Below are 24932 nucleotides of genomic sequence, written 5' to 3' on the forward strand. Positions count from 1 at the left end.
AAACCCCCTTACCTGAACTGCAGATTTACCACGCACACAGCGTCTCCTCTCTTGCTCCGCCGGAACAGAGCAGAGTCATGTGATCCAGCGGAGTCACGTGACTCCGCTGGGTTCCTGGGCGGAACAAGAGAAGAGACACGCATCCCGATGCAGTCCTCTACACCAGACCGTCCATTTAAGTAGAATTTTTTTTGTTTTCAGACTTTATCACTAAATTCCTAGGAAACACGTGGCCATTTTAATTTCTATAAAGAAGGGGGTCTTACCCGCACGGTGACGGTATGCTGGCCCGACTGCCTGAGGGGCGGCAGACGCAAGCCGCACACCGGCATTCTCTTCATCTCTTCGATGGGTGCGCCTAACCAGGTTTCATTTGAAGAATGGTACGGAGAGCTCAAAGGCTCTTTCCTACAGGTACAAAAAAGGAAAGAGAAAATGAATCGACTTCCATCAAAAATAAGTTATATATATATATAAAAAAAACAAATAAAAAAAAATAATAAAAGTTTTAAAAAGTCTATTATTTACACGGCACAGAATATGACTATTCCCAAATCGTTCTTGCCCAGACCGTAATCCTTCTCCTTCCCCCCCCCCCGAGACGACGTAGATAAAAGCCAAAAGATATAATGCCCTCCCTAACTAGACAGAGCGCTGGGGAATATTATTAGTTATTGATATAGCGCCATCATAGTCCGCAGCACTGTACAATGGGAGTTCAGGAAACCTCCATCTCCAGAAGGATATTGACATTCTGGAGAGAGTTCAGTTGAGGGCTGGATAAAAATGATCAGGAATGACTGAGGAATCTCAATATGTCAGGCTTGTGCGCATGCGCAGGGCATTGGTGAATTTCGCTTATGTGCACTGCTGCCCTACACATATTGCCCGTGGTTTATTGGGCACCCTAAATATACATAAACACAAACCCCATTATAAAGTATATGGGGGGGGGGGGGAATCCTCACCTTGAAACCAAAAACAGGGCAGCCATGTACAATTGTTAACAATCACACTCCTATCATGCCCAGGTAGCCGGAACATGCTGGCATGATAGGAGTGCAATTACAGGCTCCCTATGCCATGCTACCCCCCCCCCCAGACTTACACATCCATGCTATCACACTCATTCACAAACATACATTCAATCACTCGTATACTCATACTCCTATCCATTCCCTAGGTGTTGGATTTTGTTTATATGATATATATTCACACTGGCCACGTTATGAGGTACACTTTGCTAGTACCGGGCTGGACCCCCTTTTGCCCCCCAGGACAGCCTTCATTCTTCATGGCAGACTTTCTACAAGGTGCTGGAAGCTTTCCTCAGAAGTTTTGGTCCATGTGGACGTGATGACATCACGCAGTCGCCGCAGGTTTGTCGGCCGCACATCCAGGATGCAAATCTTCCGTTCCACATCCCAAAGGAGCTCTATTGGATTGGGATCTGGAGACTGTGGAGTGGAACTCATCGTCACGTTCAAGAAAACAGCTGGGAGATGATGTGAGGTTTGTGACGCGGTGCGTTATCCTGCTGGAAGCGGCCATCAGGAGATGGGGACACCGCGGTCATAAAGGGATGGACGCGGTCCGCAACAATACTCAGGTGGGCTGTCGCGCTTAAACGATGCTCAATTGGCCCAAAGGGGCCCAAAGTCTGCCAAGAAAATGTCCCCCACACCATTACACCCCCACCACCAGCCTGAACGGCTGGGACGAGGCAGGACGGATCCCAGCTTTCATGTTATTTACGCCAAAGTCTCATCAGACCAGGCAACGTTCTTCCCGGTCTTCCGCTGCGCAATGTTGGTGATTCTGTGCGAATTGTAGCCTCGGGCTCCTGTTCTCAGCTGAACTTCAGGAAGTTGACCGCGTCTACACGTCTAACTGCGTTGAGTTGCTGCCATGTGATTGGCTGATTAGCTGTTTGTGTTAACAAGCAATTGGACAGGTGTACCTAATAAAGCGGCCGGTGAGAGAGAGATTGTGCGTGTGTGTGCGTGCGCGTGTATATATTTATCTCCACAAACTTGTCTGCAATATTCCGGCGTCTCGGAGAATTTCCGCAAAAGGGCAGAGCCGCCGCGCCTTCTACAATTGGGGAAAGGGTGAGCGTGGAGAGGATCTGGAGGGCCCGGTTAACGGAGCCGATACCAGGGAGGAGCTGCCGAAGAAAGAATGCAGGAGAACAAGAAGAGGCAAGAGAAGCAGCCAAGCTGCAGGAAAGGAGATGGGCACGGAAGCGGTCAGTGGAGAAGGTAGAGAGAGAGAGAGAGCGAAGGAGAGCATCAGTGACAAGCCAGTGGAGAAAAGAGAGGGAGAGCGAAGGAGAGCATCAGTGACGAGAGAGAGAGAGAGAGAGAGAGAGAGAGAGAGAGAACGCGAAGGAGAGCATCAGTGACAAGCATTAAATTAAACATTAAACTGAAACAATGGTGGTCACTCCCTGGTGGCAGATCCTGGCTGTCTGCCGGAGATAATCCCCTCAGCCAGTGATGAGATGATACTGCTGGGGGTAGCCACAGAAGCCTTTACAAACCCAGGGCCCATAGTCAATAGGGAGGAGGCTGGCAGTCAGGCTTCTCCAGTGGTCCCAGTGATGGAGGCTTCTGTCACATTTTATTTTTGCATTGAGAGGTTTATTCTTGGTCTGATGCTTACCTATTCTCGTCTGTGCCCCCCCCCGCCACTAGAAGGGCCATAGTGGGCCATGTAAGGCGACACATATTGTGCACACATGGAGGAGACGCGCTCACGATCGGTGCAAGCGACGCTATTGGTCAAAGTTTGATGTCGCGCAGAGGGAAGCGTCACGTATGAAGAATATCGCACGTGGGAACAAACACGCCCAGGAACACAAACACTGACCTCGGAATGAAAGGAACCGGCGCTTCGTGCCGGCCGACCGTGGCCCCTCTCCAAATTCCTTCAGTCATTTATTAACCAAATAATGTCAGCAACGAAAACGGCAATCCGGAGATAACCCAACCCGGCGAGAAAAACCTCCCGGAGATCTGAGAGGCTGCGGCAACTTTCATATAAAGTGATAAAGGCCATTGGAACACAGGAGTGATGGGAGTGATAAAGGGCCATTGGAACCCAGGAGTGATGGGAGTGATAAAGGGCCATTGGAACCCAGGAGTGATGGGAGTGATAAAGGGCCACTGGGACACAGGAGTGATGGGAGTGATAAAGGGCCACTGGAACCCAGGAGTGATGGGAGTGATAAAGGGCCATTGGCACACAGGAGTGATGGGAGTGATAAAGGGCCTCTGTACGCCTATGAAGAGATTCCATTGAAAATCAGCCGTTACCAGCTTCAATAGTCATTTACAGCATTAACCCCGTCTGCGCTGGATTTTGGATATAAAGAGCTCTCCAGTTCATTAACAGAAAAGTACAAGGAATAAGAGGTTGTCCTCAGACGGGAAGAGTGAAGACTTCATACGCCACAAAGTAAAGGATTCTTTACAGCGAGGGCAGTAAAGGTACAGGATTCACAGCCGTTACGCCCTCCCCCCCCATCAGGGAAGAGGGCTGCACCCATTGCAGAAGTACCTGGAAAACGGGGGGCGATACCGGGGCTAAGCGGACGAAGAAAGAAGGCAGAAGAAGAAGAAGAAGAAGAAAGGAGGCAAACGAAGAAGCGGAGCCATGGATAAGGAGGACGCGGAAGCGGTCGGCAGAGAGAGCGCGGATCTGAGGTCTGACTAAGAGAAAACCTCGCTTACAAGACGAGCAGATACAGTGACGGCTATTTACAGCGTCTTGGATGAAAAATCGGATTCTGTGTCCGCGGGGGCGGTAACTTACGTGTCCGCGGGGGCGGTAACTTACGTGTCCGCGGGGGCGGTAACTTACGTGTCCGCGGGGGCGGTAACTTACGTGTCCGCGGGGGAGCATTCGCCATCCACGACAACAGACCGCTTCCGGGCGGCGCTTTTAAGTTTCAGCGCGACAACCGCCACCAACCCCCGGGGTACAACGTACCTCAACATCTGGCGAGGACACAATGCATTCAGATCACTGAACCCCCAACACAAGCCCACGATGTACCCAGAAACATGTGACGCCCATCAAATCAGGCCCGGTACGCCCGTCAAATCAGGCCCTGGTCTCGTCTTAGATTCAGGAGCCGTATGTCTATCCCATGCATGTTTAATACTGTATTACCCTCTACCACCTCTGCTGGGAGGCTGTTCCACCTGCCTACCACAAACACAGTAAGGCCTTCTAGGCCACCCTCAACTACTTCCATAGCCGGCAATTTTTGGCTACTGGTGTTAAGAGATCACGTTAAAGAGACACTCGAGCCGTACGAGGGCCGAGTGTCTCCTCTAAATGAACGCCGTTACTTTACCCCTGGAAATTCGGGGAGGGATAAGTCAGAATCCCCTTATTTACAAGTTCCCCCCAAAGCCCGCTCTTTAGCTTGCAATTTCCAGCGTACCAGTGCGCATGCGCGCTATATTAAGACTTTCCTGCCACTTATTGCCACTCAGACAACAAGAGGAGGGCAGCTGCATGGCTGCAGCTTCTACTTCAGGTAAGTAATCGCATATTTTTCTGTTGAAGAATGCACTCACAGAGAGTAAGGGTAACTCTGAGCACTTTAACCCCTCTACACTTTGGGTGCCGGTGACATTAAACTGTCGATACAGGGGAGAAGCGGACGAAGAAAGGAGACGGGGAAGAAGAAGAGGAAAGAGAAGAAACTGACCTGCGGAAAAGGAGACGGGGACACGGAAGCAGTTGGCGAAGAAAGCAGGGAGGCATTAAAAGAGTGTGAGAGAAAGTGAGTGTGTGAGAGAAAGTGAGTAAGAGTGAGTGAGAGTAAGTGAGTGAGGATGTGAGAGTGAGTGAATGAGAGTATGTGAGTGAGTGAAAAAGTGAGTGAGAGTGAGCGAGCGCGAACACACAACTAAATGCAAAACGAAAATTCTGAGCTCCCTGCTTCGCTTTAGTTTGTTTTGTTCGGGTTTCTCCTCGTTCTCAGACATTCGTACCGCAATTAACAAAATTTGCAGATTGCGTTAAAATAAAATTTGGATAAATCCAAAAGAATTTGGACTAAAAATAACCCCCCCCCCCAAAAGAAAACCCCACCACCTGAATTTGAAAGTAAGGGAATATTCTTCTGTGACTTTTAAAAATACTCATAATCAGGCACAACAAACACACATAAAACACACAGCACATGCGCATGTTTTTCCTCCCCGCCGAGTCCCTAACAATCTGCCTGAAGCCCATTCTCCAAACTCAGGAGCTCTGTTTCACATTCTTCTCTTGGAAGCAGTACCGGAAATATCCCCGACGCCGGGGGGGGGGCGATGAGATTCACCGGCAGGAGGACACGATAGTTAACGCACGGAGAAAACAACAAAAGGCGCTGCTGCGCGCTGGCGCTGAAGAGGTTAATGAGCGCCCCAGCGGATGGTAAGCCGGGGGGCCAAAGGCAGACCTCGCCCCGTTTTATTTTCACTTTCTTTTCTTCCGCCCCTTTGCGTTATAATTCTTCTTTCTATTCCGGCGGCGACGGCCCGGCCCGGCCCTAAAGCCACGATGAGCGAACGCGTAACCCTTTAGATGCCAAAAGGAAGAGAAAGTACACCGCCGGGGCTTTGACTAAGGACGTCCTTCGCCGTATATTTACCCCTGAAAAAGCCTGAACGTTTTAAAAAAGTTAACCCATTGAGTGTAGGGTGGGGCAGATTTTTCCTCACCATATTTTTTATATATGTGTTATGTTTTTTGTTTTTTTTTTGCTATAGTTATATTTAGGCGACAATCGAATCTTTGGCTTATCCTTTAAACAGTTCACAGCCCTACGTAAGATGAATGTTTATGAAAAGGGCCCCGCGAGTCACCTTTACCCTCTGTGCCCTCCAGCCAATCAGAGGCAGCGCGGACGTCTACCGAAAGGGAATGCCCGATCGCGCGATCAGGCATTCCTTGTGTAACGGTGTACCGGCGCTCATGCCCAGCACGAGTGACAGTCCAGGCTGTCAAAAAGACAGATCCCCCATGCAGTGGCAGGGACGCGCCCTTTCAGACTCAGTTCTTTAGGGCATGAAAGGGTTAAAGGGACCTCAACTTGCATTCGATGGCCGGAGTGCCCCTCTAATAAGAAAAGGGAGGCCGTGACCTGTACCTGCCAACTATCGAGCGTGTAGAAAAGTCCCACCCCCCCATTGCCATGGTCCCAACTCAAAGAAGGGTTTCCAATTACAGAATTTAAGGTGCTGTTCCACTTAAGACACAACATTAATCGCGCAGGAACCTTTTTTCTCCCCTCCGCGGTATTTGGTAGGAAAAATAATTGTGTTTTCAGGGTAAGAAACGAATGAATTTGAATTCAATTTAAATTAAACCACAAAGCGGCCCGGTACTTTGAAGGCAAGCATTCCCTAGAAAACGCAGTCTATGCGATAGGGAATAAAGTACGTGAAAGAAATTGGCTGGTCATGTGATGCCTTACTCGTTACATCCTGTTTACCCATTGGACAGTGCGCAAGAATAAATGATGAATAGATACGATCAACACATTCTAAAAAGTATACATCTTATAAAAGAAATAAAGAATTTTACACCAATAATGCATTTTTAAAACTAAAAATTCGACTTTGCAGTCCCAGAATGAAATAAAAAAAAAAATAAAATATATATATATATATTACGAAAAACATAATCCTACACCGATAATGCATTTTTAAACCCAAACTGCAGTCCCAGAAAGACATAAAATAAAAAATGATATATATCTATCATGAAAAAAAATTATTTTACACCAATAATGCATTTTTGAAACCTAAAAATTCTATTTAAGCCCCCTTGTGGTCTCAAAAAATAAATAAAATAAAAAAAACCAAAAAAAAAAAACCTACAAAATGGAAATAAAAATCCAACCGTCTCCACTGCTTTTTAAGTCATTCCTGCAATTTTAAGTTTACCGTTTCAGGAAGTGCCGTGAAAGTCGGGTGGACCAGGTACGCTGGAATTAGTACTAGAATTAGCACCAGGTGTCCTCGTTTTTTAAAATAGGGGAGGAAAAAAAGAAATAAATCTGTGAGATTTGCCGATTTTAATCATCTGAATCCTCAGATTTATTCTAAGAACCCGGACACGGAGGCAAGGCCGACCCGAAACCAGAAATAGGTTACCTTTTCTCCTTGGCTCTGCCTATTCCGTCGGACAAGTGGCTCTGAATGACGCCTAGCCTGCTTTTCCCAGAATGCTTTGCTCCGCCAGCCACGGGCGAGTCCTGTACGTCGGAGTCAGAAGCCCGTCGGCGGCCGCTGCTGCTTTGGGAGTCCGGCTGCGGAACGTCGTCGTCGGTCTCTTCCGGTTCCTCTTCGGAGCCCTGGCTGCTCTTCTGATCCACCTCCATCAACGACTCGGACTCGCTTTCCCGCGCCGCGGGGGACCGGGCCTCGTCGCGCGGATTTATCTCCGCGTCTTGGGTGCTGCTTCCTGACTCTCCGTGGTCCGCGGCGGAGAGGGGGCTTTCCGGAACGCAATCGGCCGCGTCCGTCGCGGGGCTTCGGGAAGCAGGAGGCGTTGGGTCATCGGATGGACGCCCTTTTACTAACTTCACATTTCTTTCTTCGTCTAGGACGTTGTCTTCTGGTGAAGCGGGATGTTGGTTGTCAACCTCTGGCTTGTTGTTTAAGCGTTGATCTTCTGCCGGCGCCCCCAAGCATGAAGAGGTCAGACACGGGTGGCCATGTTGGGGCTTCCGAGGGCTCCGCGGGGAGACGTTTTGCGGGACGTTCCTCCTCTGGTCGCCGTTATCCGTTTTCCCCCTCTGAGCTCATCTTGGCGGCGGTGGGGCCGGGGTTACGTTTCTGGTGATATCTGCGGGACAAGAACAAACTACACCAAAAACGCATTTTGGAGAAGCATTCGAAACCCGCAGAGGACATTAACGGCCCAATCTAATGAGACCCCCCCCCCCACCCCCCCCCCCAGGGAGCAGAGGGGTCGCGGCATACGACAGCGAGAGGAACGCGGGGCTTACTGAGATATATGATAAAGCATGGAGGCCGGGAACCCCACGCGGGGTGTGAAACGCGGTGGTTGGAAGTGCGACTCCGGGCAGAGCTCTCTCTACACAACTTAATATCCTGTTATACATATATTATAATATAAACAGATTACTGTCACTTTCAGGGCTGCTAAACTTGGATCAGCAAGCGCAACATGCCGTTGGGACACAGGAGTGATGAGAGTGATAAAGGGCCGTTGGAACACAGGAGTGATGGGAGGGATAAAGGGCCGTTGGAACACAGGAGTGATGGGAGGGATAAAGGGCCACTGGGACACAGGAGTGATGGGAGTGATAAAGGGCCGTTGGAACACAGGAGTGATGGGAGGGATAAAGGGCCACTGGGACACAGGAGTGATGGGAGGGATAAAGGGCCACTGGGACACAGGAGTGATGGGAGTGAAAAGGGGCCAATGGGACACAGGAGTGATTAAGGGGCTATTGGGACACAGGAGTGATGGGAGTGATAAAGGGCCATTGGCACACAGGAGTGATGGGAGTGATAAAGGGGCCAATGGGACACAGGAGTGATGGGAGTGATAAAGGGGCCAATGGGACACAGGAGTGATGGGAGTGATAAAGGGCCATTGGAACACAGGAGTGATGGGAGTGAAAAGGGGCCAATGGGACACAGGAGTGATGGGAGTGATAAAGGGCCATTGGCACACAGGAGTGATGGGAGTGAAAAGGGGCCAATGGGACACAGGAGTGATGGGAGTGATAAAGGGCCATTGGCACACAGGAGTGATGGGAGTGATAAAGGGGCCAATGGGACACAGGAGTGATGGGAGTGATAAAGGGCCATTGGGACACAGGAGTGATGGGAGTGATAAAGGGCCACTGGGACACAGGAGTGATGGGAGTGATAAAGGGCCACTGGGACATAGGAGTGATGGGCGTGATAAAGGGCCATTGGGACACAGGAGTGATGGGAGTCAAAAGGGGCCAATGGGACACAGGAGTGATTAAGGGGCTATTGGCCCACAGGAGTGATGGGAGTGATAAAGGGCCATTGGAACACAGGAGTGATGGGAGTGATAAAGGAGTGATGGGAGTGATAAAGGAGTGATGGGAGTGATAAAGGAGTGATGGCAGTGATAAAGGGCCTCCACCTATTAAGAGATTCCATTAAAAATCAGCCGTTTTCAGCAACAATAGTCACTTAGAACATTAACCCCGTCTGCGCTGGATTTCTGATCATTTCAAGTGCGTGTGCATATTTTTTTCTAATGAGACTTTGATTAATCTGGATAAATTAACGACTGCTTGCGATGTGAAAGCGGCTCCTCTGAAAGTCCCGTTCTATACATCAACCGATTTCACAAAAGCACAGGAGGAAAGAGGAGCCGCAGGGGCGGAAACTTAGTCAAAGCAAAGAGGTTTCATTTTACCGAGAGGCGGGTAGATACGCGGAACCGCCTCCCAGCAGAGGTGGTAGAGGGTAATACAGTGAGGGGATTAAACACACATGGGACAGGCATACGGCTCCTGAATCTAAGACGAGGCCAGCGACCGATTGAGGTTTGAGTCTCTACAGCGGACTAAATTCTGTTTTTATGTTAAAAATATAATAGCTATTTACGTAAAAAAAAAAAAAACGGCAACAAAAATGAACGATTTGTCTCTTTTTACAGCAAAGATATTCTGAGCTCGAACACTAAACTATTTAACGTATTCTTCACGTATTCTTCACGTATTCGTCATATGGCCTCACACTTAAACTCAAAGAAAAACAACAAATTCAAACAAACAAAACCAAAAAAAAATATATATAAAATAAATAAAAAATATGAAAAAATAATCTGTGGGGTTCATGGAGCGAATCGGCTCGTCGGTGCATTACGGAGGGGCCACCGCAGCGACCTCCCAGTGTATCTGGCCCTGTATAATGTATAATAAAATCTGAGATTGCTCGATGGTCGTCGCACCGATTGAATGATGCATTATACAGGGCCGGCTCGCTGCGGATACCGAGCGGCGACGCCACGAAGCCGAAGGCTTTACCTGTTGTGCTCGCCGGATGGCGCCCGTTTCTGTCCCAGCCAAGAGTGGAGGGTCCGCTGCTTGAAAACTGGCAGGAGGGAAGCAGACAACAGCGGGCATTAGGAGAGCTAAACGGACGCGTCCGTCCTCGCGTCGTCAGGGGCCCGTCACGCGTGTGAGGATCAGAGTCCCGGCAACAAACGGAACGCCACGAAACGGCCGGCGCTTCACGAGGACGGCTGGAAAAACAAACGAAGTGACGACTTTGGGCTTCCTCTCGCACGATAATGTATTTATTATATTACTGTATACAGCTCTGGGGGTTATATTACTGTATACAGCGCTGGGGGGTTATATTACTGTATACAGCGCTGGGGGGTTATATTACTGTATACAGCGCTGGGGGGTTATATTAATGTATACAGCGCTGGGGGTTATATTCCTGTATACAGCGCTGGGGGGTTATATTACTGTATTCAGCGCTGGGGGGTTATATTACTGTATACAGCACTGGGGGGTTATATTACTGTATACAGCGCTGGGGGTTATATTACTGTATACAGCGCTGGGGGGTTATATTACTGTATACAGCGCTGGGGGGTTATATTAATGTATACAGCGCTGGGGGTTATATTCCTGTATACAGCGCTGGGGGGTTATATTACTGTATTCAGCGCTGGGGGGTTATATTACTGTATACAGCACTGGGGGGTTATATTACTGTATACAGCGCTGGGGGTTATATTACTGTATACAGTGCTGGGGGGTTATATTACTGTATACAGCGCTGGGGGGTTATATTACTGTATACAGCGCTGGGGGTTATATTACTGTATACAGCGCTGGGGGTTATATTACTGTATACAGCACTGGGGGTTATATTACTGTATACAGCGCTGGGGGTTATATTACTATATACAGCGCCGGGGGTTATATTACTGTATACAGCACCGGGGGTTATATTACTGTATACAGCACCGGGGGTTATATTACTGTATACAGCGCCGGGGGTTATATTACTGTATACAGCGCTGGGGGTTATATTACTGTATACAGCGCTGGGGGGTTATATTACTGTATACAGCGCTGGGGGGTTATATTACTGTATACAGCGCTGGGGGGTTATATTACTGTATACAGCGCTGGGGGGTTATATTACTGTATACAGCGCTGGGGGGTTATATTACTGTATACAGCGCTGGGGGTTATATTACTGTATACAGCGCTGGGGGTTATATTACTGTATACAGCGCTGGGGGGTTATATTACTGTATACAGCGCTGGGGGGTTATATTACTGTATACAGCGCTGGGGGGTTATATTACTGTATACAGCGCTGGGGGGTTATATTACTGTATACAGCGCTGGGGGTTATATTACTGTATACAGCGCTGGGGGTTATATTACTGTATACAGCGCTGGGGGTTATATTACTGTATACAGCGCTGTGGGTTATATTACTGTATACAGCGCTGGGGGTTATATTACTGTATACAGCGCTGGGGGGTTATATTACTGTATCCAGCACTGGGGGTTATATTACTGTATACAGCGCTGGGGGTTATATTACTGTATACAGCGCTGGGGGTTATATTACTGTATACAGCGCTGGGGGTTATATTACTGTATACAGCGCTGGGGGTTATATTACTGTATACAGCGCTGGGGGTTATATTACTGTATACAGCGCTGGGGGTTATATTACTGTATACAGCGCTGGGGGTTATATTACTGTATACAGCGCTGGGGGTTATATTACTGTATACAGCGCTGGGGGTTATATTACTGTATACAGCGCTGGGGGTTATATTACTGTATACAGCGCTGGGGGTTATATTACTGTATACAGCGCTGGGGGTTATATTACTGTATACAGCGCTGGGGGTTATATTACTGTATACAGCGCTGGGGGGTTATATTACTGTATACAGCGCTGGGGGGTTATTACTGTATACAGCGCTGGGGGGTTATTACTGTATACAGCGCTGGGGGGTTATTACTGTATACAGCGCTGGGAGTTATATTACTGTATACAGCGCTGGGGGTTATATTACTGTATACAGCTCTGGGGGGTTATATTACTGTATACAGCGCTGGGGGGTTATATTACTGTATACAGCGCTGGGGGGTTATATTACTGTATACAGCGCTGGGGGGTTATATTACTGTATACAGCGCTGGGGGGTTATATTACTGTATACAGCGCTGGGGGTTATATTACTATATACAGCGCTGGGGGTTATATTACTGTATACAGCACCGGGGGTTATATTACTGTATACAGCACTGGGGGTTATATTACTGTATACAGCGCTGGGGGGGTTATATTACTGTATACAGCGCTGGGGGGTTATATTACTGTATACAGCGCTGGGGGGTTATATTACTGTATACAGCGCTGGGGGTTATATTACTGTATACAGCGCTGGGGGTTATATTACTGTATACAGCGCTGGGGGTTATATTACTGTATACAGCGCTGGGGGTTATATTACTGTATACAGCGCTGGGGGTTATTACTGTATACAGCGTTGGGTGGTTATATTACTGTATACAGCGCTGGGAGTTATATTACTGTATACAGCGCTGGGGGTTATATTACTGTATACAGCGCTGGGGGGTTATATTACTGTATACAGCGTTGGGTGGTTATATTACTGATATACAGCGCTGGGAGTTATATTACTGTATACAGCGCTGGGGGTTATATTACTGTATACAGCGCTGGGGGGTTATATTACTGTATACAGCGCTGGGGGGTTATATTACTGTATACAGCGCTGGGGGTTATATTACTGTATACAGCTCTGGGGGTTATATTACTGTATACAGCGCTGGGGGTATATTACTGTATCCAGCGCTGAGGGGTTATATTACTGTATACAGCGCTGGGGGGTTATATTACTGTATACAGCTCTGGGGGTTATATTACTGTATACAGCTCTGGGGGTTATATTACTGTATACAGCTCTGGGGGTTATATTACTGTATACAGCGCTGGGGGGGTTATATTACTGTATACAGCGCTGGGGGGTTATATTACTGTATACAGCGCTGGGGGGTTATATTACTGTATACAGCGCTGGGGGTTATATTACTGTATACAGCGCTGGGGGTTATATTACTGTATACAGCGCTGGGGGTTATATTACTGTATACAGCGCTGGGGGTTATTACTGATACAGCGTTGGGTGGTTATATTACTGTATACAGCGCTGGGAGTTATATTACTGTATACAGCGCTGGGGGTTATATTACTGTATACAGCGCTGGGGGGTTATATTACTGTATACAGCGTTGGGTGGTTATATTACTGTATACAGCGCTGGGAGTTATATTACTGTATACAGCGCTGGGGGTTATATTACTGTATACAGCGCTGGGGGGTTATATTACTGTATACAGCGCTGGGGGGTTATATTACTGTATACAGCGCTGGGGGGTTATATTACTGTATACAGCTCTGGGGGTTATATTACTGTATACAGCGCTGGGGGTATATTACTGTATCCAGCGCTGAGGGGTTATATTACTGTATACAGCGCTGGGGGGTTATATTACTGTATACAGCTCTGGGGGTTATATTACTGTATACAGCTCTGGGGGTTATATTACTGTATACAGCTCTGGGGGTTATATTACTGAAGAAAGAAGACAGAAACATGTCCATCTTTGCCCCCCAAACAGCTCCAAGGTGAGGAAATGCCTGTATCCAGCCCCAGAATACTCACCGACGGCCATGAGATCGCTGGACGTCGGACCAAAGCCATCTCCCTGCTTGTGCTTTATTGGGCCGGGCGATTCGTTACGAGATGTTATGCGTGGATTACATAAGAAGGGTAACGGGGCAAACGGGGCCCGAAATCAGGGGACATCCGGTGAAACCCTGAACACAAAACCGAAAGCGGCAGCCGAGGCCGGGTTTGGCCCTAGATTAGGGCCCGATTAACTAAATCGCAGAGGCACGAGCTACCGGCGCGGACCCCGGTCCTTTCCAACTATACATTACTTCCTGCCCCTAATGGACTTACTCGCCTTAACCCTTTCTAGTACGGGAAGCGTTTGTCTATGTCCAGATCTCTATGTACGTATAGCACCATCGCATTCCATAGTGCTGTACAACGAGTAAACGGGGCATAAGCGGTGCATTGCGGAGCGATTTGGGCGTAGAGAGACACAACGAGCATGAAAACACAAGCTTTCAAGAAGAAGCTCTTTCAGGTGCTACGGCAATGGCCTATCAGCGGCTGCTGGATGTGTCACATGATGATTAAGCGTTCCTGGCAAGAGTAAGGAAAGTAGGTGTCTGCGCACACTAGGGGAAGCAAACACTCACCTTTGTTCCCCACGGTGCTGTCGGGGCCCCGGCTCCCCGGGGGGGGCCCTTTGTTCCTCAGGACCCTCTGTTTCCTCCGCTGGCCCTTCGGTACGAACTCTTTTGACTCGCGGCTTTTCGCTTTCCACGTCAGGGCTCGAGCTCATCGCTTCTCACGGGACACGCGGATCCACCGGAAGCTCAGCATCCCGAATAGACACCTTGACTGTTCGCGTCAAAACAAAACGATTGCGCTTCCGCTCCCTGCCGTAAAGCAGCGACGTTTACCACAGGGCATAACCCTTCGCGCATGGGCAGCGCTCTGCGGAAGCGACCCTGGGCGCACGAGCTTGGAGTACGTCGCTCCTGTTGACAGGACGCCGTGCGCGTGCGCTAGGTTTCCGGCTGTCGGAAAGTAAGCTGAGCCAACGCGAAGCGGAAGTGGGGAGCAGGAGCGGAAGTGCCTTCTTTTACGGCGTACCCGTGAGAGGTCAGAGAGGGGATTCGTAGGCACGAGGTCGAGTGTGCTGTACGAGAGCAGATAGGTGCTCGGGCCCGGGGGAAATGGACTCCGACAACTACCCGGGGCAGCCGGGGGCAGAGGAGGGCTTGGCAGCCTGTTTGGTGGTGGAGCCTCCGGTTATTCGCACTCAGACCTCGCCGGAGTCCCGCGTGAGTATTAAGCTGAGGGGCGTTAACGTGGGGAGGCCAGGAGACGGGCCCGTGCAGGGTCAGGAGACATATAGAGGCTCGTATAGGAGATGGGCTCGTTAATAATGCCTTGAAAAGCGTTTGAGTAACGATAGGTCCCTGATACCTATGTTCCCGGGCAAACACGGGATGCCATACCTCCTATCTGTCCGCGTTTAGGCGGGTCAGTCCCAGTTTAGTCGCCAACTCTGTGTCCCTATTTTATCCCCGATGCCCTTATTTTTCTCGAAGCGCTGAATATATAGTCAGTTAACGCACGTGTCTATTAAGGGCCACGGTGAGCGCCAGGGCCACAGTCCCCCAAAAGGATATGTGGCCCCCTCCTTCCCTGCCGGGGGGGGCGCAGATCTCCTTGCTCCCACCCTGCAAAGGTGGCAAATTTCAAGTTGAGGGAGAGGGCCACCCATAAGGGCCACCGTGTTTATTATTGCAGCGATCAGATTCAATACTTCAACACGCATGCGCAGTGAAAAAAATAAATGTATTATGAAGCCCTAGCCGTTTAGGCTAATGTCCTGAAAGTTCGGCCTGGGGGGCTAGTGACGAGGCCTGGGGGCTAGTGACACGCTAAATAAATAGTGCTAGGAAGGGTCCAAAGGGGCTTGGAGAATAAATAGAATAGGTGGCATAGTCTTTTCTTTGGCTATTTAAGATGAAGGAGCTAGTGAGATGCACAGGGAGAAAAAAAATGCACAAAAATGCAGTATTCAAGGATAGTAAAATAGACTAAAAATAATAATTGGATATCTATTATATATACTAATAAATATATCCATTAAAATTTTAATGTTAAAAGGCATGGAAAAAAAATCAAGCTAGGTGGAAAAGTTATACTATCTGCAAAGTTTGGCTGCACCGTCACAATGTATATTTAACACGGTTGGAGCAGAGCTGGTACCGTATTGGCTCGAATATAGGCCGCACTCCCCCCTATATGCGGCCTATATTCGGGGTCTAGCGCCCGACGCCCGGGACATGCAGCGGGGTTAGGATACAGATCCCCCGCAGCGGTGCAGGGGACCCGCATCCCACTCCCCGATACGCTCAGACAGCCTCCCCCGCCAGCACTTTCCACGGGGGGGGGGGTGCCGGCACGAGAGGTTGTCTAAGTGCATCGCGCGGACCGTCCAGTGCCGGCACCGGAAGTTGTATACGCGTATTGCGTAGATGTCCCCCGCCGGCCCCGCAAGACACCCGGGAGTCTGCTCCGGTAAATCGGGGGGGGGGGGCAGAGGAGGAGGAGGACGACAATGGCAGCATATCTCGGGGGGGGGGGGGGGGGACAGTGGCAGCATATCTGGGGGGGGGGAGACAGTGGCAGCATATCTCGGGGGGGGCAGAGTGGCAGCATATCTCGGGGGGGGCAGAGTGGCAGCATATCTCGGGGGGGGGACAGTGGCAGCATATCTCGGGGGGGGCAGAGTGGCAGCATATCTCGGGGGGGGCAGAGTGGCAGCATATCTCGGGGGGGGGGGGACAGTGGCAGCATATCTCGGGGGGGGGACAGTGGCAGCATATCTCGGGGGGGGGAGACAGTGGCAGCATATCTGGGGGGGGGACAGTGGCAGCATATCTCGGGGGGGGGCGGACAGTGGCAGCATATCTCGGGGGGGGCGGACAGTGGCAGCATATCTCAGGGGGGGAGGAGGAGGAGGACAGTGGTAGCATATCTCGGGGGGGGGGGAGTGGCAGCATATCTCAGGGGGGGGAGGAGGACAGTGGCAGCATATCTCGGGGGGAGGAGGAGGACGACAGTGGTAGCATATCTCGGGGAGGGAGGACAGTGGCAGCATATCTCGGGGGGGGGGCAGAGTGGCAGCATATCTCGGGGGGGGCAGAGTGGCAGCATGTTTTTTTGGTGCTTTTTTAAAGAAAAAAAAATTTCTTTAAAAAAGCACCAAACTTTTAGGGTGCGGCCTATATACGGGGGGGGCCTATATCCGAGCCAATACGGTATTTCTATTCACTACGACAGAGTTGTGTTAACTCTGGCCCTGTATAATGGATGAGTAGACATGCTGATTTAACTATGCATTATGCAGGGCCAGCCAAAGGGCTTCCTTTCAACAAAAGCTTATCGGGATGGCCCTTAGTAAGTCCGGGACCTGAAACACAACTCCCTTTAGTGAATGGCCCCCAATGTGTCTTGTATGTAAAAATACATACTGAGCAAAAAGCATGCGGTGGGTGCAGAAAAAACTCTGACCCCCTTTGAACCCTGTGGGGGCTACACATAAAGTCTGGGGCTCGTAGGATCGTGCATGGGAAAAGAATGGGGAGAAAAGGGGGGTCCGTTACATGAAACGGGGCCACAAGTCTCAGAAACAGAGGGTGACGGTTTTATTAATGTTCTATATAGCGCCGTCATATTCCGCAGCGCTGTACAATGGCTAGGTTAAGGCGATGAAACTAAGAGAAGGAAGGCACGTTTAAGATTTTTGGAATGCAGATTCCGGGTGGGTGCACGGCGGGGTTCAAGCATGTCGGGGACTTGCCACCCCCAGATGAAAACAAAGCTAAAACCCGTATCCTGTTTCCTTTGCAGTTACCGGAATGAGTCCCCTTTCCCCGTATTTGAACGTGGATCCCCGGTATCTGGTGCAGGTAAGCGAGCGAGGGCCGTCCGTTTAGTTTGTGTCAATCACTTATTTACTGTGCTCGATGAGTGGCCTGCTGGGGACCCCTGAAAAAAATCAAGCGTGCCCCAAAAGCTACTCGCATCGCTTATCGCTTTGTGACAAGCAGGTGGCCTTTGTGTTCTTCACCACCAGGGGCGCCCGAATACTTTAATTGCACCATGAATGGGATGATAGCGACATCTAGTGGCCATCAAGGAATCCAACATTGGACCACAAGCCGTAAAATATTCCATCGTATATGCGACGTCGGGCCGCAAAAGGGTTAAATTCACACGCTCTATTCGAAACCTCTTCTTGGGGGCTGGTCCATGTATCTACAACCTTTATTAAGTAAAGGAAAACTTCCTTGCGTTACATCGAAGCCTCTGACCCCCTGGTTTTAGATTGGGCTCTAATTTCTGCTCTCTGAAATAAATTAAAAAAATAAAAGCTCTGATATCCCGTTGCCTTAGCGCTACAAAAAAAAAAAAAAAGTTTTATCCCCCCCCCCCCATCGCTACCCCCAAAACCTCTTACCGCAAAACTGCAATCTTAATCAGACCCGTGTATGGGCGAAAATGGCAATTCTGGCACTTAAAAAGCCTTTGTAAGGAAGGGGTTAATGTTTTAAATAAACCTGGCGTTGTTTTCGGGTTTATTTTTTTTTTTGAAATCTTATTTTTATCGATTCCCTAATTTTTTTTCCCGTGTTTTTAGGACACGGACGAGTTCATCCTGCCGACGGGCGCCAACAAGACTCGGGGGAGGTTTGAGCTGGCGTTCTTCACGATCGGCGGCTGCTGCATTTCAGGTTTGTGGCCCCGGCCGATGGGAACGCCTTTAAATGTCTGCCATGCGTTCCGTCTGAGCTGGCCGAAGACCGGGGCTCGGCGGCTTCTCCAATGCAAGCCCGTGACGTGCATGAGTAATAAGGCCGGCTCGCAGAACATAGGACGTTTCGGGTCGGAGGAAGCCATTCCCATGAGCGCTCTTCCTTGCCTCCCCGTGACGCAGCGTCGGGCCGCCAGCACCGATGTTGGATGTAAAGGAAAATATTTACTGCTTTCCCAATGGAACGGCCTCCGGGCAGAGGTGGTAGCAGCTAATAGAGCGAGGGACACAGAGGACTGAAAGCGTCTGATCTGCCCTTCTGTGATAAATGTTTCCAGCGGTAGTCAGCTGTCCGGTGCGTGCCCGTGCCCGTGACCGTGTTACACCGCTGGCAGATAAAGGCGCTGCCGTGACGTGCCGAATGGCGCGGTCGCCGTTTTGGTGAAGTGCCGTTGGTACGAGGCAGCGTCCTGCTTCTCTGAGAGTGCGCTCGGCGGTCTCCTCCTACTCGGCGCTAGTCTGGAAGCAGACATCTCCTACAACAGGGCCGTCCAGCCTGCGGCCCTCCAGCTGCTGCAGGACTACATCTCCCATAATGCTCTCAGCTAGCTAAGGGGCTGGCTGAGGAGGATGGGAGGTGTAGTCCTTCAGCAGCTGGAGGGCCGCAGGTTGGACGCCCCTGTCCTATTATGATACCGTCCATAGTTTTATTCATCAAATTGTAGCAGTTAACCGTTACAGGAGCGATGCTCTGCAGCGTAGCCACTACCAAGGAGGGCCAGTAACGTGGGGTGGGGGGGGGGCGCAGGTTAATGGGGAGGAATAATTGTCCAGGTTTCGGGGGCAGAAAATAAAACCACAACAATGTGGGTTCCTGATTGCTTTTCAAAAGCTAGAGGGACTTAATTTTGAAACTTCATTCTCCAGCAGCGCTTAGGATGCGCGATTTATATTTATTTATTTATATGTTCTGGATGCAGGAATTGGGCAGAAGCTGCAGTATGCGGTGCGTCAGAGTAAGCGTCTTTGTTTGGTTTGCAGGAGCCGCGTTTGGCACGTTGAACGGTCTCCGGCTCGGACTTAAAGAGACGCAGAGCATGGCTTGGTCCAAACCCAAAAACGTCCAGTAAGTCTAAAAATGTGACTTTTTAACCAAATCCAGCGTCCGAAACGTCCCTAAAGCCTCGGATAACGTGGCCAATTCTAATTTATCGTATGAGAACAAGTGAAAGTGTAGAAATGTGCGCTTGTTGTGTTTTTTTTATTTATTTATTTTTCTGTGTCTGTTTGGCTGTTTTTTTTTTTTGTATTTTTTTTAGTTGGTGGTTTTTTTATTTATTTTTGTTTTTTTGTATTTTTTTTTAGTTTATTTTTGTGTTTGTTTGGCTGGTTTTTTTTTGTATTTTTTTTTTTAGTTGGTTGTGTTTTTTTTATTTATAAATTTTTCTGTGTTTGGCTGTTTTTTTGTAATTTTTTTTTAGTTGGTTGTGTTTTTTTTGGCTGTTTTTTTTGTATTTTTTTTTTTTTAGTTGTGTTTTTTTCTTTATTTGGTTGGTTGCCCCCCCCCCCCCCCCATTGATCTTCACGAAATGGATGTTTTGTTGAGGCCGCAGTGCACGAAGCCGCCAGCAGGTGGCAGTAGACGGCTTTGTTTAGCGACCGCATGGTTCCTGTATCCCCGTCGGTCTGTCTGTCTGTCGGTCGGTCTGTCTGTCGGCCGGCCCTACGGACGTCTCTCGCTCTTTGGGTTTATTGGCGTCTGATATTTCACTTTATTCGGGGAATTCTCGTGTTTTCTGAGTTGTGTGTTTTGCGGCGTGCGATCGGCCCGGCTCCTCCAGCGGCAGTCAGCTGTCCGGTGCTTTTACCGTGCCCGCGACCGTGTTACGCCGCTGGGAGATTGAGATGCTGCCGTCGCATGCGCGGCGTCGCGGCCTCCGTTCTGGCGGACGCGGCGCCGGTGTGAGGCAAAGTCGGGCTTCCTCGAGAGTGCGCTGGACGCTAGCCTCGGCCGTGCAGCGCTAGTCCGGAAGCGGACATTTATTCCCACCGGCTAAGGATAAACCGGTAACGTACTGGGGCAGTTTAATGTCTCGGGCAGCCCCGGCAAAGAACTGTCGTTTAACAAGCGAGGTAGAAGCTTCCCTCCTCCCCATGCCCCCATCACTCTTGTCACTGATTGGCCGCTTGCACACAGACCCCGCCCACGGCGGTTGCTGAGCCAGCATTGGAGCTGACAGTACGTTTGCTACGGGCAGGATCTGCTAAGTGCATCTCCTGCACAAAAAATAACGTGGTGGGGGGGCAAAAACGTGCGTTTGAAGGAGACCCCCCAGAAATATTTCAGCTGTCTCCTGTGTGTTAAAGTGCTCCTGATGGCTGAAAGGCTCAATACTTCTGTACGGGGGGGGGGGTTAATTCCTAAATAGGCCGAGGCTAATTGTTCAGACCGGTCTAATTACCCAGAGGAGCGTTCTGGGGGCCGCAGTCAATGAGGGGATGTCGCCCCCTCCCTGCCGGTTGCGTTGCGCAATACTTTGTGTAACTTTACCCACGACATTGTGTCTCCTTCTAGGATCTTGAACATGGTGACGAGGCAAGGTGCATTGTGGGCCAACACCCTGGGGTCCGTGGGTAAGTTAATGCCCCTCGTTTTGTCTGTAGCTCCCAGTAGTAGTCAGCCGCTGTGCTTGCAGGTGCCGGCGGTGGTATTACGGGGCTGGGAGATGAAGACACTGCCGTCCAATGCCGGCCCAAGTTGCCCCTGTTCTGGGGGCGCGTGGTGCCGGACCCCGGCATTGTCGCGCTTCCTCGAGAGTGCGCCGCACCCCGGCTCTGGCTGTTGGCGCTAGTCTGGAAGCGTACAGGATTTAATGATGCCGCCCCTCGTAGGGACTAGTCTGCATGTGACGAGAGTGTCGTCTAGGATGGGGTTTTGCGGTTCGCCATCATCGTTAACCTCGCGCCTGCCTGGCGGATGATGGCCTCCCTGATAACAAAGTTTAATCTGTGCCGTTGCGAAAGGAGCGTGAAGCTGGGGTGTGGGGATCGCAACAACCTGTAACAGAACGTTCTGTCCACAAACCAGGTCCACGGCCCTCAGCGGGGAACAATCGGCCCTTTTATTTATTCACTCCAATTATAATGACTTCATGGTAGAAATTAATTAGCTGGCCAATGGTGGGGAAGCATACAAAAAGCTGGCCAATGGTGGGGAACCATACACAAAGCTGGCCAATGGTGGGGAACCATACAAAAAGCTGGCCAATGGTGGGGAACCATACACAAAGCTGGCCAATGGTGGGGAACCATACAAAAAGCTGGCCAATGGTGGGGAACCATACACAAAGCTGGCCAATGGTGGGGAACCATACAAAAAGCTGGCCAATGGTGGGGAACCATACACAAAGCTGGCCAATGGTGGAGGGCCATACAAAAAGCTGGCCAATGGTGGGGAAGCATACACAAAGCTGGCCAATGGTGGGGAAGCATACAAGAAGCTGGCCAATGGTGGGGAAGCATACACAAAGCTGGCCAATGGTGGGGAAGCATACACAAAGCTGGCCAATGGTGGAGGGCCATACACAAAGCTGGCCAATGGTGCCCGCTGTATTTGGGACGTTTTGGGGTTTATTAGGGTTCCGTGCTAACCGTTGCTTTATCTTGCCGTGCCCAGCATTACTGTACAGCGCCTTCGGCGTGGTCATAGAGAAGACGCGAGGGGCAGAAGATGACCTCAACACCGTAGCCGCCGGCACAATGACGGGGATGCTCTACAAGTCTACAGGTACGTGCGAAAACGCTGAGCGCCTTAAGTCTTCGTACGCACCCGTCCTCGGAAACGCGGCGAGCCGTCGCTCTGTAGGGGGTGACCGCTCGCCCATACAACGAGCGAGCCGACGCCGGCAGACGTGTAGGAGAACAGACATTGCCGAGGTGTCCTGCGCGTCTCCAGCGGTAGTCAGCTGTCCGGCGCTTGTCCATGCCTGTGACTGTGTTACACTGCTGGCAGATCAAAGCGCTGCCGCCACACACTAGACGCCGCTGCTATCGTTTTGGTGGCACGCGGCGCTGGTGCCAGGTAGTGCCGGACTTCCGCCAAATCGTGCCAAGCATTGACTGCTTGGCCACCAGTGGTGGAAGTCTACAAAATAAATCCCGGATCCTAGACGCGCTCCCAGTCCTGGCTGCTGATTATCTGAATCTCTGTGTAAAGTCCAGCCGTGCAACCCACCCGACGGGCATTTGCGGCTGTTTCCATGCCAGTGATAAGAAATCATTCAATAGGCAGCTTTTAATATGTGGGGGGTGGGGGGGGGGGGCGGAAATGCGTGAGTAAGAGAATGAGAATGTATGAATGTGTATATGTTAGAATGAGAATGAATGTGCAAGTGTTTGTGTGGGAGCATGGATGTGATTGTGAATATGGGGGGGGGGAGCAAGGAGCTGATGGGTTGTGGGTGGGTTTACTTGCCCCACGGGGCTAGCCCTGCCCTGGCTACCACCATTGAGTTTTTGTCTAACCAATAGTAGAAGAGAGCGTGTTCTATGTCAACTCTTTGTGTTCATACATGTAAACCATACGTTAACACCCCTCTTCTGCGGAATAACCCATCTCTATCAGTCAGTGGGGGGTACATAAGACAGTCTGGAGGTACAGGTGGCTCCTCTGGCCTAGAGGGGTAATTTCCATGAGCTGGGAGTGGGGCACGGGGCAGATCTCTGCTGCTTGCGGGTGCAGTAAGACACGTACGCTGCTCTCAGAATACCTCGTTATGGATTTAAACGTCTATAAACCTTCTATATACGAGCCACTAGCGCCAATGTCACGGTCATAACAATGAGCCCTTCCACCCAACCCACAGAGCTGACACTCTAACTTTATACTTTCCCTATCTGGTAGTTAAAGAGGCGATGGAAAATCGCCTGCCCGGTTACTGTGCGATTACCCCGCGTGTTAACGAGGAAATAAACAGCCCCTCCTGACTGTTAAAACAAAGAACGGGGGGGTTTTAAAGTCCTCGTTCAGCCGACCAGGGGCCGCCTGACATTTTTACAGCCTTATACCTGCTGTCTCAGCCAAAGATAAGACGTGCTGGGGCAGAAAGTGTGCGCAAGGGCAGATAACTGCAGTCCTGCCCCGGCTCGGGGGAGAATGTCGGCGCCAGGTATAAATATCAATGGGCAATGTTTTGTCATTAAGTTATCGTTACGTTTTGTAACAGATTAGGAGGTTCTGTAGCGCTGTTATGTTAGTTATCAAATATGATTCTATGCAACTAGCACATATGAGAGGGTAGATGAGTGGAACAAACTCCCAGCAGAGGTGGCAGAGGGTAATACAGTGAGCGGAGTTAGACATGCATGGGATAGACATACGGCTCCTGAATCTAAGACGAGACCAACGACTGATTAAGGTTCGAGTCTTTACAGCAGGAGAAATGGGGGCCGCATACGTGTGCTGGTTGGTAGTATGTGATTGGGGGGGGTCGTCATTGGTGTGGTCGCTGTTCTAGCAGCATGAGATTTTAAACGGATGGGATTGTTGTGAGTTGGCTGAATTGTGTGTGTGCGTGCGCGCACACGCTCATACACTGCATCCCCACCCATGGCAGACAGGATCAAAAGGTGCTGTCTGCCTGCCTGCCTGCCGCTGTCTGCCTGCCTGCCTGCCGCTGTCTGCCTGCCTGCCGCTGCCTGCTAAGGGTATCTGCATCTCCCTTAGGATATTCCTTCTAGGCAGGCAGTGGGCGATGCGCTCGGCAGCCTGAGCCCCGTGAATACTTCAGGAAACTCTGCGGAGGTCAAGGCCAGGGAGGAGAAATAAACTCTCCGGCCCCGACGGGCTGGGCTCTGGTAAACCCGGTTCGGAGTATCCGCCGTCTCCCTGGAAACGTCGAGTCAGCAGCGACTCTGCCCTGGTCTGCCGCTCTCCGGAGGCAGATAAGGAAACGAACCCCATGTGAGCCGCGGCCGGGGCAGATTGGATCTCCTGACACGGAGGAATGCGAGTCTATCGCAGCGGGACAGGCAGGGAGTTGCCTTAAGGGGGGGATGGGGCAAAACTAAATACAGCTAGACTTTTTTTTTTTTCTGCCTAGCAACAGGGTAAAAAAAAAAACTGTTTTAATTGGTTAAAGCAAATTTGACCAACGTAAAGGGACGCTCCAGCTTATCGCATACCCTGTAATATGAATGTGTATATTATATATATATATATATATATATATATATATTTATTGTAAGCAGACGCTCTGTGCTGCAGCTTCTACTTAAGTCCTTATTAACTTCTCTTTCTTTTTACAGCTGGATTGCGTGGCGTCACCCGGGGCGGACTCGCCGGTCTCGCGCTCACCGGCATCTACGCTCTTTACAACAACTGGGAGCACATCAAGGGTTCCTCGGCGCAGATCTCCCTCTAAGAACG

The 24932-nt window shown here is 50.2% G+C and overlaps 1 protein-coding gene and 4 non-coding genes across 5 annotated transcripts; all 5 read left to right on the forward strand.

Moving 5' to 3' along the window:
• The first annotated feature begins 14655 nt into the window (after positions 1 to 14655).
• Positions 14656 to 24927, forward strand: LOC149272824 (mitochondrial import inner membrane translocase subunit Tim23-like). Its single transcript, XM_089506681.1, has 8 exons — positions 14656 to 14700; positions 14891 to 15017; positions 17602 to 17660; positions 18392 to 18485; positions 19547 to 19631; positions 21081 to 21139; positions 22182 to 22292; positions 24812 to 24927. The coding sequence occupies exons 1-8, from the start codon at positions 14656 to 14658 to the stop codon at positions 24925 to 24927; spliced, it is 696 nt and encodes a 231-aa protein (XP_089362807.1).
• LOC149272825 (small nucleolar RNA SNORA74) lies at positions 18839 to 19039 on the forward strand. The gene has a single exon (XR_016279526.1). It is a non-coding gene; the product is annotated as a small nucleolar RNA SNORA74 (small nucleolar RNA).
• On the forward strand, positions 20342 to 20546 carry LOC149272826 (small nucleolar RNA SNORA74). Its single transcript, XR_016279527.1, has one exon. It is a non-coding gene; the product is annotated as a small nucleolar RNA SNORA74 (small nucleolar RNA).
• LOC149272827 (small nucleolar RNA SNORA74) lies at positions 21172 to 21373 on the forward strand. Its single transcript, XR_016279529.1, has one exon. It is a non-coding gene; the product is annotated as a small nucleolar RNA SNORA74 (small nucleolar RNA).
• On the forward strand, positions 22456 to 22656 carry LOC149272828 (small nucleolar RNA SNORA74). Its single transcript, XR_016279528.1, has one exon. It is a non-coding gene; the product is annotated as a small nucleolar RNA SNORA74 (small nucleolar RNA).
• Positions 24928 to 24932: the final 5 nt, after the last annotated feature.

Source organism: Sceloporus occidentalis, unplaced genomic scaffold, assembly GCF_023333645.1.
Source record: "Sceloporus occidentalis isolate IW3139 unplaced genomic scaffold, rSceOcc1.0.p SCAF_413, whole genome shotgun sequence".
NCBI lineage: Eukaryota > Metazoa > Chordata > Lepidosauria > Squamata > Phrynosomatidae > Sceloporus > Sceloporus occidentalis.